Here is a 15772-nt window from a genome sequence, read left to right as displayed (position 1 = left end):
AGTGGCAGCTCAGCTCGAGGTGCTGTGTTCAATCTTAGTTGCAGGGGGCGGAGCCCACCATCGCTTGCGGGACTCGAGGAGTTGAACTGACAACCTTGTGGTTGAGAGTCAACTGGTCCATGTGGGAATCGAACCAGAAGCCTTCGGAGTTAGGAGCATGGTGCTCCAACCGCCTAAGCCATTAGGCTGGCCCCCATATTATTGATTATATTCCCTATGCTTTACTTTACATCCCCAAGACTATTTTAAACTATCAATTTGTATTTCTTAATCCCTTCACCTTTTTCACCCTGGCCCCAAAACCCCTCCCATCTGGCAGCCATCAAAATGTTCTCTGTATCTATGAGTTTGTTTCTGTTTCATTTATTTTGTTCTTTAGATTCCACTTATAAATGAAATCATATGACATTTGTTTTTTGCTGTCTGACTTACTACACTCAGCACAATACCCTCTAGGTCCATCCATGTTGTCACAGATGGCAAGATTTCATTCTTTTTTATGGCTGAGTAATATTCCATTGCATATACCAGGGGTGCCAAAAAATGTATACATGTTTCAATTTTCCTTTCTTAAAATGTGTATATATTTTTTGGCACCCTCTGTATGTACCACCTCATCTTTATCTGTTCATCTATTCAGGGACACCCAGGTTGCTTCATATCTCGGGTATTGTAAATAGTGCTGCAATGAACATATGGATGAGCATGTCCCCTTGAAGTAGAGTTTTGGGTTTCTTCAGATAAATACCCCAAAGTGGGATTACTAGGTCCTTCTTTGCCTCTTGGTATGGTCTTTATTTTAAAGTCTATTTTTGCCTGGTATAAGTATTGCTACCCCAGATTTGTTGTTTATTTGTTTTCATTTTAATGAATTACCTTTTCCCATCCCTCTGCTTTCAATCTGTGTGTGTCTTTTGATCTGAAGTGAGTCTCTTGTAGGCAGCATATGTAAGGGTCTGGTTTTCTTACTCATTCAGACTCCTATCATTTGATGGGAGCATTTAATCCATTTACATTGAAAGTAATTGTTGATAGGTATGTAGCCGATGCCATTTTATTATTCATATATTTTATCTTTTTTCAGTCATTTTAAAAAAGTCCCTCTAAGATTCCTTATAATATTGATTTTTTGCTGATGAGCTCCTTTAGATTTTTTTGTTTTTTTGTTTGGGAAGGTCTTTATCTGTCTTTTGTTTCTAAATGGTAGCTTTACTGGGCAACTTTGGTTGTAGGGCCCTACTTTTCATCATTTTGAATATTTCCTGCCTGTTCCTTCTTGTTTGCAATGTTTCTGTTAAGAAATCAGCTGACAGTGGGCCAGCCTGGTGGCTCAGGTGGTTAGAGCTCCATGCTCCTTCCTCCGAAGGCTGCCGGTTTGATTCGCACATGGGCCATTGGGCTCTCAACCACAAGGTTGCCAGTTCAATCCCTTGAGTCCCGCAAGCAAGGGATGGTGGGCTCCACCCCCTGCAACTAAGATTGAACATGGCACCTTGAGCTGAGCTGCCTCCTGGATGGCTCAGTTGGTTGGAGCGCATCCTCTCAACCACAAGGTTGCCGGTTCGACTCCCGCAAGCGATGGTAGGCTGCGCCCCCTGCAACTAGCAATGGCAACTGGACCTGGAGCTGAGATGCGCCCTCCACAACTAACACTGAAAGGACAACAACTTGAAGCTGAATGGCACCCTGCACAACTAAGATTGAATGAACAACAACTTGACTTGGAAAAAAAGTCCTGGAAGTTCACACTGTTCCCCAATAAAGTCCTGTTCCCCTTCCCCAATAAAATCTTTAAAACAAAAAATGAAATCATCTGATAGTCTTATGAGAGCTCCCTTGTAGGTAATTAACTGCTTTAGTTGCTTTTGAGATTTTTGCTTTGTCTTTAACCTTTGGCATTTTAATTATGACGTGTCTTGGTGTATGCTTGATGTTGTCCCAGAGGCCCCTTAAATTCTCCTCATTATTTGGATTCTTTTTTCTATTTGCTGTTCTGATTGGGTGTTTCTATTATCTTGTCTTCTAAATTGCTGATTCAATCCTCCGCTTCATCTAATCTACTGTTGATTCTCCATTATTGTATTCTTTATTTCTGACTGGTTTGTGTTTTCTATCTCCATTTTTTATGTTTCCTATCTCTTTGTTGAAGTTATCCCTGAGATCATTGAGCATCCTTATAATCAGTGTTTGGAACTCTGTGTCTGGTAGATTGTTTGTCTACATTTAGTTTAGTTCTTTTTCTGGAGCTTTGTTCTGTTCCTTTATTTGAGATATGTTTCTTTGTCTCCCCATTTTGGCTACCTCCCTGTGTTTGTTTCTATGCATTAGGTAGGGCTGCTTTGTATCCCAGTCTTAGTAGGGTGGCCTTGCGTAGTTAGTAGATTTGCTTTGGGGCTCAGTGGAGCAATCTTCCTTGTCACCTAAGCTGTGCACTCCAAGTGTGTCCCTTGAGTGGGTTGTGTGTCCTCCTCTCGTTTGCTATTTGCACGTCAATGGGAGGGTTTGACCCTCAGGCTTATTTGTTGTTAGGACTGGCCTTGACTATAGTGGAGGAATTGTGGTGCAGGGGCTAACCTAACAAAGGAGGCTCTGCCTCAGCAGGGCTCTGGTGCCTGCCCAATCTGCCCCTTGGCTGTATTGTTCTTGGAGGCAGCTGGGTGATACTCCAGTTCATTTTGCAGCTGGCCACTGGGGGCACCAGCCCCAGGGCCACTAGGGAGGGAACCCACTGAAGGTCAAGTTCAGCCACATCCAGTGTCCCACCCGGGGCCAGCCGGCAAGAGCCACAAAGAAATCCGTAGATGTCCATTGACTGTTCCGTGCTTGAAAGTGCCTTGAGAGGCCAAGCTGTGTACCAAGGCCAGTTGCCTCTAGTGTTAGGCTTAGGGCTATTCATTCAGAGGTACAGGACATGCTCAAGCCAGATTCTGAAGGTTTGCGTTCCACGAATCATTTAGAGACCCTAAGAATGTCTGCAGCATGAGTCAAGGCAGGCAGTTTATATGAAAAAGCCACTGTAAGTGGCTTGGGTGTGCCTGAAAGTTGGGTGAGGCATGGTCTCAGAATCACTAGGGTGTGGCCAATGAAGAGTATTAGCCAGCTTGATGGAGACTCAGATATGGTGGCCGCCTGCATCTGTGTGCAGGGAAGGGGAAAGGCTCAACAAAGAAACAATGAACTCTACCAGCTCCTCCATCCAGGAAAAAGCTGCCCCCTTCAGCCCCCGTCCTGAAGCCAGAAAACTCAGTTCCCCACCATATGTCACTGCCACCTGTCTAGCTGCTGCCACAGCACTGGAGCTCAGATTCTGTTGGTGAGTAAGTCCACATGCAGTCCTTTTAAGAGGAGCACCTAGGACGCCAGCTGCCCTCTGTCTCACTCAGTCATACTCTCTGCTGGTTTTTATACACTCAGAAATTATGGGGACTTCTCTGTTTGGCATTGGAACCCTGGGCTGGGGAGGGGCTGGGACCCCATGCCCTCCAGAGGGACCTCTGCAGCTGAGATATCCCACCATTTTTAATGGTCACATGCAGGTGTAGGACTAGCCCATTCCATGTCCCTGCCCCTCCTATTAGTCTCGAGGTGGCTTCTTCTACGTGTCCTTAGTTGTAGGGCTTCAATTCCACAAGATTTTAGTTGATTCTCAATGATGGTTGTTTTGTAGTTTAGTTTTAATTTTGATGTGGTTGTGAGAGAAGGTAATCACAGCATGTACCTACTGCGCCGTCTTGACTGGAAATTCTGATTTTTGTATAAAATTAACTTTTGGATATTGATCTTATATCCTATAACAGTGCTGAACTCATTTCTTAGTTTTAATAGTTTTTTGGTAGATTCCTTAGGATTTTCTATGCACAAGATCATGTCATCTATGTATACAGTTATTTCTTCCCTTCCAATACAGCTGTCTTTTATTTCTTTTTCTTGTCTAATTGCCCTGGTGAAACCTCCAATACCATGTTGAACAGAAGTAACAAGAATGTACAGCCTGGTCCTGTACCTGATTTTAGAGAGAAAGCACACAGTCTTTCTAATATTAAGTATGATGCTAGCTGTGGGCTTTCTCATAACATGCCCTTTATTATTATAAGAAATTGCCTTTATTCCTAGTTTATTGAGTATTTTTATGTTGAAAAGGTGTCAGATATTGTCAAATGATTTTTGTGTGTCTACTGAGATAATCATGTGCTTTAAAAATTCTATTGATATGTTATGGTGTATTACATTACTTGATTTAAGAATAATTAAATCAAGCCATATTCCTAGGATAAATCCACTTGGTCACACTGTATAATTCTTTTTCTATATTGTTGGATACAATTTGCTAGTATTTTGTTGAGCAATTTTGCATCTACATGCAAAATAATATAAGGGATTGATCTGTATTGTCCTTTACTTGTGATGTCTTTTCCTGGTTTTAGTATCAGAGCAAGACTGGCCTTATAGAATGAGTTAGAAAGTGCTATTTTTAACTCATAGACTTGTTTATCAGCTACATTAAATGAGTATTATCTATTTGTTTTAGGTTTCTGAATCCTAAGTATCTGAAATGAGTATCACATACAAAAGTGACATTCAACAGACTTTGACTGAAATCTCAGTCACAGTACACAACTGTCTCATAAATAGATTTTGGTAAAACTAATAAAACTAAATTGAAACTTAAAAACTAATTTAAACTTAAAAAAGAAGAGAATCCAGAAAGCTATTAAACTTTTCATGAAACAAAATTTCTATAAATTTTATAAATAATGTTAATAGAAACAAACATTGGTGAATTGATAATTTCACTAAGTTGGATTTTTGTATTTAAAAGCAAATGTTTTTAAAGTTGATAAAATTGGAAATTTTGGTGAAGTGACCTTTAGGTAGCTATGTTGTTGAGTGAACTGTCTTTGGTAAAGATTTTCAACTAATTGCCTAGTTTCTGGATGAGGGTAGATAATTGAGAAGACTATGCCTGCAGTCCCCACCCCCCCCCGCCCCGCCCCACCATCCTTTTTTTTGAGAAGTAGGAGGTGAGGTTAATTGCTTATAGTAAGAGATGGTGATTTAAAGAGTTTAAGAAAAGTGGAGAAAGTTTGCAGGAGTCAAAGAGATGACAGGATTAAACAATTTAGGCTAACTGAGTTGTGTTTATGGCCCAGCTCTGTTGATTCCAATTCTAATGGTCATGTGATATAATTTTGTTTATAAGAGCTCAGTGAAGAGAGCACAGGAGTAGAGAAATTTGGTGATTAGTAAGTGGGTGGGAGAGAAAGACATAGGGTTGAATAGGGGTTGCCATGAGAATGGATGAAGTATTGGATCATAACATCTAGGCCAGTTGAAAAGGAGGAAAAGCCTGATACACACAGGGAGAAAAGAGAATTCAAAGGACTGGCGTTAGAAGAGGTTGAAAGTTTGATATGTGTGTAAAGGGCTGAGAGAGCCACAGGTAAGAAAGTGTGTTTAGAATGAGATTCTAGAAGGTAAAATTTCAGAGGTAAAGTAGATCTGGTCATGAAAGGGTCAAAGGCCTAGTAAACAGTGGATTGGATAGATGGGTTTCAGGAGGAGAGAACAATAAGGTTATGGGGCCAGAGTCTTGAATGGGGCATTCGCATAGATAGGGTAAGCACATACATGAGATGGTAGCAGGTCTTGGGATGAACAAGACTCTGGGCCTGACTGCACTAAATATGTGAGTGATCAGATGCTGTCTTTCCCCACCTCCATCCCCAATCAGCCCAGCATAAATCACCCAGGCTGTTATAAAAAAGGGGGTAGCTGGTTCTCAGTTTGTAAAACTCCTCCAGAGAATTCTTTGGCTTTCCAGTACTTGCTTCTATCTCTGCTAGCTCCATGTTGACTTCTTAGTTGTGTTTTGAATTAATGATATTCTGTGTGTTGCTCTAGCCCATCCCTTTAGGTCTCTTACTGAATTTAATGATTCATTTTGTGACTAGCTCTGGGCTATGTTTTCTCCTCAAAAGCAGACAGGCGAACTTACCAACTTATTTTCTGTGTGTTGGGCCAGCTGGTGGTCTACGCCTTAGCAGCTAAGGCCTAGACCATCAGGAGGAGGAGGTACAACCAATGCCAAGTCCTAAAAGAGAAGGGGCTTTAAATAAAGGTGGAGGAGTCATAGAAACCACAATGGTGAATGAGAAAGCTCTCCTTTCTCCCCCTTTTCCCTCAACACATGCTTTTGGACTTTTTCCTCAACCTATACATACTCTTAAGTGCCGGTCTCCATAAGGACTGGCAAAAGTATTCATTATAAAAAAGTCTTAATTTGTTTGGGCTGCTATAAGAAAATACCACAGAATAGGTAGGTGAAAAACAACAAAAATTTATTTGTCATGGTTCTGGAGCCTGGGAAGTCCAAGATCAAGTTAACCACATGGTCGAGTTCTGCTGAGGGCCCTCTTCCTGGTTCATAGCTGATGGCTTTTTCTTGTGTCCTCAAATGGTGGATGGGGCAAGGGACCTCTCTGTAAGGTCTCTTTTATAGGAACACTAATACTGATCATGAGGACTTCTCCGAAAGGCCCCACCTCCTAACACCAGCACATTGAGCATTAGGATTTCAACGTATGAATTTGGAGGGACACAAACATTCACACCATAGCAAAAACGAATACACTGATCTTCAAAATTCACTTTTTAAATCTGCTTTCCTCTCAAGGTGCTGCTGTCACTGGCCTATCTTCTCTTTTCATAGTCATCTGACTTCTCATCTAATCCAATTACCTCCATTCCCGTGTGTGTGTGTGTGTGTGTGTGTGTGTGTGTGACTTTCACATCTGTATTGCTAGCTTACATACATCCTCTGAGCTCACAAGACTGTTAACATATATCTCCTGTTCACGAGATAGTGCCTTAACATGAATAGTTTGTTTTTAACCAAGTGCATCACAGTTAGCTCAGATCTGCTTCTCCTCTGCTTTTCTGTTACTGGATTGGTTCTTTGAATGGAATTACCCCACCCAACTGCCCAAGTAGAAACGTTGTATCATCGTTGACTCTTAATTTCTTTCACTTCACTGTAATCACACATGTCCAGTGTATTCTATCTCCTCTATAGCTGTCTGATCTGTCAGCTTCAATCTCCCCTGTCTCTGGCCTAGTCTGGTCTTCAATGAACTCCCTTTGGATTCCTTAATTAAGGACTCCTATTTGGTTTCTTTTCTTCTAGTCTCATTCCTCTAACCCATTTTCCAGTCTGATGCAATAATCATCTTTCTGAAATGCAAATCTTATCTTTTTCTCGTCATTTAAAAATCCTTCAGTGGCTTCCCCTGGTCTTCAGGATAAAATCCAAGCACTTTATCATGTCTTACAGGGCCCTTTGTAACTTGATCTTGCCTGGCTTTCCTGCTTCATTTCCTCCAATACTAAATCTCAGCTGTACCAAATTACTTACTTGGAATTTCTGAAACACCACATACTGTTTCATAATTCAGTGCACTCATACCTGTAGCTTTTGCTGCCTGGAATGCCCTCACATCCGACTTCTCTTCCGTATGCATGATGAATATCTACTCATTCCTCAAGGTTCAGCCCTAGCATTGTTTCCTCTGAAGTTCTTCATTGAGCTCTTTTCTTGGTACTCCAGTAAGCCTGAGTGCACCACTTTCATACTTTCTGTCTTATTATGTTGTATATATTTGTTTACGGTCTGTCCCACCTTTTGGCTTGTGGGACCTTGAAAAGTCATCCCTGTATTCTCTATACTAGCACAGTGCTTTGAATGGAGGAATATCCTTGCTGAATGTATTTGGTAATTATTTTTTGAGTGCTTCCTATGCGCAAGGAAGACACTCGTAGGTACTGTGATGAATTTTGCAGGTTCTCTTTCCCTTTAGAAGGCAATTTCTCAGTCTCCTTCAGATTCTGTATCCTGTTTGTCCCCTACTATGTGACCTCAGCTTCTTTTTCCTCTACAAATATACTCTGAGTTACCCATCCATTTCCTTAGCTTTAATTGCTGACAACTCCCAAATCTGTTCTCCCAGCAAAGAACTCTTTCTCAAACTCCAGATGCTCCCAGGCATCTCAAACAGAGCTCATACAAAACTGAACTATTTTATCCCAGAAGGATAAAAGAAAGTTGCAGGAAAGTTTCTGAAACAATTTTAAGGAAAAGCAGTTACAAATTAAGTCAGGACGATGGCCTTCAGTTTTCCATGACATCCTTAGGTACAGCTTTTATATTTTCATTGTCTTGAAGTGAACAGCAGTGAAGCTTTAATGCTGTGCTTCCCATGCTGGGCTACATGGCAGGGTGCCAAGGTATATGTGAAGCCACAGTGCAAACAAGGCTCACCTTCCTAGAGCATCAGTTTTGATAGAAGTTTGTGTGTGTGAATTTAGAATACAGTATTTAAATTGTAATAAACATACATTGAGAAACATAATGCAAAACATCAGAAGTTTAAACTCCTTTCCTCAAAATATAGACACACAGGCGATTTCTATTATTAGGGAATCTCAAGCCTAACTACCAAATTCATGTTCCAGACTCAAAGACATGAATTACAATATGCCCAAGTATTTAAGGACATGAAGAGGAAAGCCTTAAGGGTAACAGACATTATCCAGTAGTGGGCAATGGGAAACCAGCATGACAGGAAGTTCTTTTTCAGATAAAGTAAGAGGAAACTGGGGAAGGGAGGAGTTTGCTTTAAATGCCAAGCTAGGCTAAGAACTTTACACAATGTGTTGATTCAGTCCTTAGACATTTTTAGAAGATGCCTGTTTTGTCCCATGTTCTCTACTGGGTGTCACAAGTGAATTAGATATGTCCCCTAAGGAGTTCACTACCTAGGGAAGGGTACCAACAATGTAATTGTGCCTTTGCTGCAATGAAGGATGTATAGTGTGAAATTAGACCACTGGTAAAGTACCTAGCTTGGCTTGGGAATTCAGTGGAAACTTCATAAAAGACACATCACTTCAGCTTTGGCTAAGTCTTGGAAAATGGATAGGTCTATAAGATAGAAAGATCTCAGGAAATTGGAATATGAAATGTGTGGAAAATAAACTAGATCCATGCTTACAATTTTGACAGTCATTATGAGCACTTTAGTGCCTGGAGAGGAAGAAGTCCATGTCTTTTTGTAGCAATTAACAGAAAACCCAGGCTCACATGGGAATAAACACTAAATATTACTATGTAGTTCTTTTTAATTGTTCTGACCTGCTATTCGGTGTCATCTTCAGCCCAAATCCAGTTCCCCATGGCACTCAGAATAACATGCTAACTTACTCTTCTTGTCCAGCAGAGTAGAGCCTGGATTCTCACTTGAATTAAATTAGTTTAGGCCTGTCCATCGCTGAACCATCAATATCAATTGCAAGGGATGAAAATACTAACTCCTTTAATCTGGGATGGATGCGTGGGAACCAATCCACTGCAGGGAACTGTAATACAATGTGATAAATTCAGTGGATTATGGAAACATTGCAGTAGTCCCACATTCACAAAGTAATGAATTTAGGTGTGTGGATGGTCAGAGGAGCCACCCAGGAGATGCCAAAAATTTGTGTACAAGTTAGGTAGGCAAAAGGGGGAGTAGGGCTTTCTCGGTGGTTAAGAGGCTGCATCAACAAAAGGTGATAAAGGGGCTGTGCATAGGGAAATAGTCAAAATAAGGACCTCCATGCTTCTGGAGCATAAAATTAGAGGCAAGGGAAGGTGCTGGAGTAGTGAGCGGATGCGTAGTCACTAAAGGGAGTCATGGTAAAGAATCTGGACTCTTCTTTCAGGAGATCATCAAGCAGAGAATTTAGATGTCAGATTTCTATCACTCTGGTTATAGTGTGGAGGGAGGTAAGATAGGAGGCTGTTGCAGTAATCCAGGATAGAGATATCTTGAATTTCACACTAGGAAGAGAGGTGATTGCAGATTTCAGAAACATAATGGGAATAAACTCAACATGACATGACTGTAGATGAGTCCCTGGCTTTTGTAGTTGTGTCTCCTCTGGATATTGGGCTTATGCTGTGTCACTGAACTGTTGAGGCTGGATTTCACTTGTTATTTTTTGAAGGGAGTGGGCATTAACTGTCAACCTTGCAGTAAAGAACTGGATCTTGAGATAGAAAAGCTCTGAAAGTAGCGAGGGAATTCCAGTGCATCTAGGCCCTTCTCTTGGGGGTTTGCAATTTGTTAACGAGGTGCCTAGATGGAATTGAGGGCATATTCCAACAACTAAGGGGAAAAGTTATCATTTACAGGCCAGATTAGGAAAACAGATAGTGGTATTTCCCATGTTATCCCTGAGCCTTCAGTTAGTGCTAGGATTCATGTACTCTTACTTGGGCCACATTATTAAACGGGAGTGCCAAAATATTAAAATGTTTCTTGAGGCCCCAGTGGCATTGGGAGTGGACCATTAGATTGTGAGCTCCTTGAAGGGAGATGTTTCCTTTCATCTCTGTGTCCCTACTATCTCTCCCAGGACGTTAACATATGGCAAACACTGATAAAGATTATATCCCTAAGTGCTTAAATCATGCTGGGTACTAGCAGATGCTTAATAAACATTCAGGGAACTGCTGAAAGCTCCAAAGAGGGGTATATTCCTGGGGCTAAGAGGAAAAGCTATGAGAGTCAGCCATAACCCACCTATTACCAATACTTAAAGATACGGTTTTAAGTTTAAGAAAAGTGTTTCAAGTTATTTAGCTGAGGTGAATGTTCATGTAAAGACAGGTAGGGGATTTTTTGGAGGAGAAGCATTCAGATATTTTATTCAATAAATGCTTGAATGTCTACAATGTCACTAGGAATGTAATGTCAGAAAGAGCCTTCTGGTAACAGTGTCACAGATGAGTGTCAGACTAGAGCAGCTGCAGTGAAATCGTACCAGAATACCTGTCACTGGAGCTGGTATCATTCTGCTAGACCAGTGACCTCTCCACCTTCACCCTTATTATCTCAGACAATGGGTGGGTTTCACCCTTATCATTTCAGACAATACAATCTGAAGGTCCAGCCTAAGACAGAATCTCTTCTTACCACTGTATCAGGGATATGGGAACTGTCCAGCCGTGCTATCAAATGTTTCGGCTGGGATGATAGCACCGTCTTCCCACAACTACCACCCTAGTCAAGCCTGAGTGTCGAGGGATGGGCAGCCTGGCTGGGCCCAGGTTGGCTTCCTACTTTTCATATCCTCTGGCCATTATGAAGCCAGATTTCCCTGTTCTGAGTTCCCAGAGGCCCAGATTTGACAATAAAAAATCTCCAGGTTTAACTTCCTAATTCTCCTCCAACTTCAACCCTCTCCTTCACTCTTCTCCCCACCCCAACTCCCACTTCAAGAGGAAGGATCTTATTCTAGAGTCTAAGATCCTCTGCTGAATGCTTCTACTCCCTTGGCCAGGATGGTAGTACATCTGAGTTCTCAGTTCCTGTCCTCTGAGGCCTATTTCAGGGCTGGAGATGACATGAGGGTAATATGTCATCCTGCTTAGAAACAGAATGGTTGTAGAGTTCATTGAAGGTGCTTAGGATACCAGGTTATTATGGAAGGTTCACTTCTAGATGTTCACTCTCCAACTCCTGTCAGGAAGTAATGTTTCTCTAACAAATCCCACGGGCTCAGTCTCTATGCTAGATGTCAAAACTTTGGGGGCCATTTTGGAATTACAGGATTCATACCCATATAAACTGGCATTAAGAGAAACAAAACTGCCTAACCAAACAAAATCCAGATATGAGTCAGAAACATACGCTGTGAATTTACCCCATGGGGACTGATCATTTGGATAGTTCTTATTCTCAGAAATTCCAAAGGGAGAAAAAAAAAATCAGTTTCCATATATTCATACAAGGAATTTTATCTATTGTGCAAAGAGAGGGTTATCTCGCTCCCCATAAGGTTCTGGGCTCCATTAAGATGGTCCGTTTCACAACTCTCAATCTTGTTCTTCTTAGAGATTAAAAGAGCTCCAAAGGCCTATGATCCTGGCACTGATGAGGGCCACACACCCTTTGGCTCCAGTTAAATCCCTGGTGTTTGAGCCGTGTGGGAGTTGCCCTTGCTTGCTTCCTGGTCCTGCCGCAGCCCCTGAAGTAGCTGATTTAGGAGTGTAAGGTTGCTGTCTCTGCGAGGCAGGGGCAGGGGTGGGAGGCAGTTCCCTTTATACTCGATCACTGCCATCTTGGCCCGATCCTGCTTATTCCGATTTGGGATCTGCAGCATTCTCGTGTAGCCCCCATTCTGACCTTGGTACCGAGGGGCCAGTACTTGAAACAGCTTTGGGATCAAGTCTTTCTCCTAAAAGGGGAGAATTATCCAGGAGAGAGCAGAGTCAGGCACCACTTCAGAGACATTTAGCTTTTAGCACTCATGAAAGTTGCGTCCAAACACAGACACACACACACACACACACACTCACACTGACACCCCTCCCCCACCCGCTAATGTGGTAGAGTCAAAGTAACAGTTACTTTGGTGGGGTCAGTTACAGGCAGATGTGCAGATTCATATTCACATCAAATCCAAGCAATTTAGGACACACGTTTCTAATTTAGTTCACAACATTTGTCTATAAGTGAGTGCCTTGGCTTAATTCTGCCCAGTCGCCCTTTCTCTAACAACTCCCTCCCACTCAGGGAGCAAATGATGAACTGTGGGTGACAGACAGTATGCACTCACTGTGAGCCAGAAGTCGGCCATGCGCATGGCTCTTTCGTTGGTGTCTCCCAGCTTCCCATAGTCGATGAGCTGTGAGGGCAGAACAACACTGATCCAACCGGAGCAGGAAACGAGGCGCCCATCTTACTGCTCCAATGCTGGACTGCAACCCATTCACTGCACTAGCAAAGCTTCGCTCTGATTCAGGGCACCCCTAACCCCGCAGCGCTAAACAGTCTCCCATTTGAAAGGCCGGAGGAGTGGGCACCGATCTGGGTAGTGGGGGATGCAGACTTCAGACAGGGCGTCCCAGGGCGGTCCCACTCCTTCCCCAAGTCCAGCCGAACCCCGCCCCTCAGCCAGATCCAGGCTGTGGACCCGAGCGTCCCGCCCCTCACCCACCTTGCGTGACCCCTCCCCTCACCTTCTCAGCGTAACCCCTCATCTCGTCCACACGCGCCCATGACGCCTCTATGCGCTCGTGTCGTACTAGTCCCGTAAGCAAGTTCCGCAACAGATGGATGCGGGACTCGGGACCAAGGCCCAGGCGGCGGAATACGCGGCCATGGGAGATGGCGGCGGCGAGTGACAGCCGCATGTTACCTGCTTCTCCCCGCCCCCGTGAGGCCGGAACTGGAAACTCGAGGGGAGACTGCGCGGAGAGGCGGATTTGAGAGGACGCATGCGCTATACCTAAATGCGTGGTGGACGTGTTTGCGCATGAGCATCAGAGCCTGCCTCGTTGGCAACCGCGGGGAGGGAGGAGAAAGGGTGTTGACCTGTTTGGAGGAGGCGAGCTGGGCGGGCTTCAGGCACCCGGAGCGCGGCCAGTCGGGCCAGGGAACCAGGCGCCCCCTAGTGTGGGATGAACCGGCAGTCGGGGTTCTGTTGCGTTGCATCTGTCATCTTGTGTCCTGTAGTGCGAGGGGAAGCTTCGCTGCGGAGCCTGATGGGAAAGTGAGTATCTGAGGAAAAAGGCGCCTGGAGGGGTCGCGCTCCTGTAGGCTGGCGGTTCTGCCCCGCCTTGAGCTGTGGGAGTCCGACGGGTCTGACAAAAGTAGAGTGCGTCATTTTGACAAAATTATTGTCAGTAATCATGGTGAAATGAAATGAACACGATGTTCAGAAAACAAACGCAGATAGTGAAAAATTTGTTGCGCTAAGTACGTATAATCAGAGAGAGAAAACATACCTACGCATTGATGTGTTAAAGTAACATAAAATAACATTGTAGTTTCAGTTTTGGAGCCTTGCAAATTTTCAAAGAATTTGTTAAAATTCTTCCTTGTAGGTTGAATTGTGGTTTACTCCCCACCGAAGGATATGGTAAGTCCTAACCCCACCCCACCTCCTCCGCCTCACTTCCATCAGTACCTCAGAATATGGCCTCATTTGGAAATAGGGTCTTTGCAGATACACTTAGTTAAGATGAGGTCATACTGGAGTAGGGTGGGCATTTAATTCAAATGACTGGTGTCCTTATAAAAATAACTCAAGTCGAGAGACAGACCCTCAGAGTGAAGACAACCTTGTGAAGACAGACACACAGGGAGACCGCCATGTGATCAAGAAGGCAGAGATGGAGTCATGCAGTTGCAAGCCAAGGATCATCAAGGACTTCTGGCAAACACTGGAAGCTAAGAGAAAGGCAAGGAACAGATTCTTCGTTAGATCCTTCGAAGAATGTATGATCCAGCCGACACAGTGGAACTATGAGACAATAAATTTCTTTTAAGCTGCCCAGTTTGTGGCACTTTGTCACTGAAACACTAAGAAAATAATATGCTCCTCTTCATGTTCAGTAGATAGGATATTTAGATTGGTCCCCCTGTCATCACTGATAGGTGATCAGAGAAGACGTCGTTAATTTTGAAACGTTTCTCTCATTTGAAGCAATACATAACAATAATTAGGGAAAGTCTTAAACATGGATATGTTGGCAGAGATTTATACAAATCACACTTCACAATAAATTCCAGAAATTACACTACCATGTCTTGTTTCCTTGGGATCAATTCTGGCAGCTTTCAGTGATTGCCACAATTGTAAATTCATCATAAATTTCTGTTGGTAAAACTTGTGCAGATCTGCAAAAGTTGGAGACAATGAACATTGACACTGATGTTACTTGATCCATTGCTTTAGAACAAATGCCCACTTGGTGAAAATGTACAGCATCAACCATTGTCCTTTCTTTCCCCCCCTCCCTCCCTTCCTTCCTTGCCATGTAAGACCATCATCTCTTGTCTTCTGGTAGTATTCAAAATTTGATTTTTGTTTATGTCAATTTTTTTACATTTTGCTGTTGCATATTTAATTGCTTTCTCTAGAATTTCTGTGGGCTGGTGTTCAAGGAACAATTTTTTAAAAAATTTATTGGGGTGACATTTGTTAGAAAATTACATAGATTTCAGGTGTACATTTCTGTATTACATCATCTATAAATCCCATTGTGTGTTCACCAACCAGGATCAGTTCTCCTTACATCACCATATATTTGATCCCCCTTACCCTCATCTTCCACCCTCCACCCCTCTTTACACTCTGGTAACAACTAAACTATTGTCTGTGTCTATGAATTTTTGTTTCTCATTTGTTTGTCTTGTTATTTTGTTGTTTTTGTTTTATATACCACATATCAGTGAAATCATAGGGTTCTCTGCTTTTTCTGTCTGACTTATTTCACTTAGCATTATACTTTCAAGATCCATCCATGTTGTCACAAATGTTCCTATATCATCCTTCCTTAACCCCGAATAGTATTCCATTGTGTATATATACCACAACTTCTTTATCCATTCATCTATCGAAGGACATTTTGGTTGTTTCCATGTCTTGGCCACTGTAAACAAAGCTGCAATGAACATTGGAGCACATGTGTCTTTATGGATAAATGTTTTCAGATTTTTTGGGTATATACCCAGGAGAGGGATTGCTGGGTCATATGGTAATTCTGTTCGTAATTTTTTGAGGAACCTCCACACTACCTTCTATAACGGCTGCACCAGTCTGCATTCCCACCAACAGTGTATGAGGGTTCCTTTTTCTCCACAGCCTCTCTAACACTTGTTACTATTTGTCTTGTTGATGATAGCCATTCTGACAGAGGTGAGGTGATATCTCATTGTGGTTTTTA

General features: G+C 42.7%; 1 protein-coding gene across 1 annotated transcript; it reads right to left on the bottom strand.

The window, feature by feature from the left end:
• Positions 1-6317: 6317 nt before the first annotated feature.
• MRPL17 (mitochondrial ribosomal protein L17) lies at positions 6318-13283 on the bottom strand. The gene is made up of 3 exons (XM_081064035.1): positions 13061-13283; positions 12658-12726; positions 6318-12276 (listed from the first exon to the last, which is right to left on the bottom strand). The coding sequence occupies exons 1-3, from the start codon at positions 13232-13234 to the stop codon at positions 12001-12003; spliced, it is 519 nt and encodes a 172-aa protein (XP_080920161.1). The 5' UTR covers positions 13235-13283; the 3' UTR covers positions 6318-12000.
• Positions 13284-15772: the final 2489 nt, after the last annotated feature.

This window comes from Rhinolophus hipposideros, assembly GCF_964194185.1.
Source record: "Rhinolophus hipposideros genome assembly, chromosome: 10".
NCBI classification, from domain to species: Eukaryota; Metazoa; Chordata; class Mammalia; order Chiroptera; family Rhinolophidae; genus Rhinolophus; species Rhinolophus hipposideros.
The sequence above is the reverse complement of the archived record's forward strand: the minus strand, read 5'-3'. Positions and strand labels throughout refer to the sequence as shown.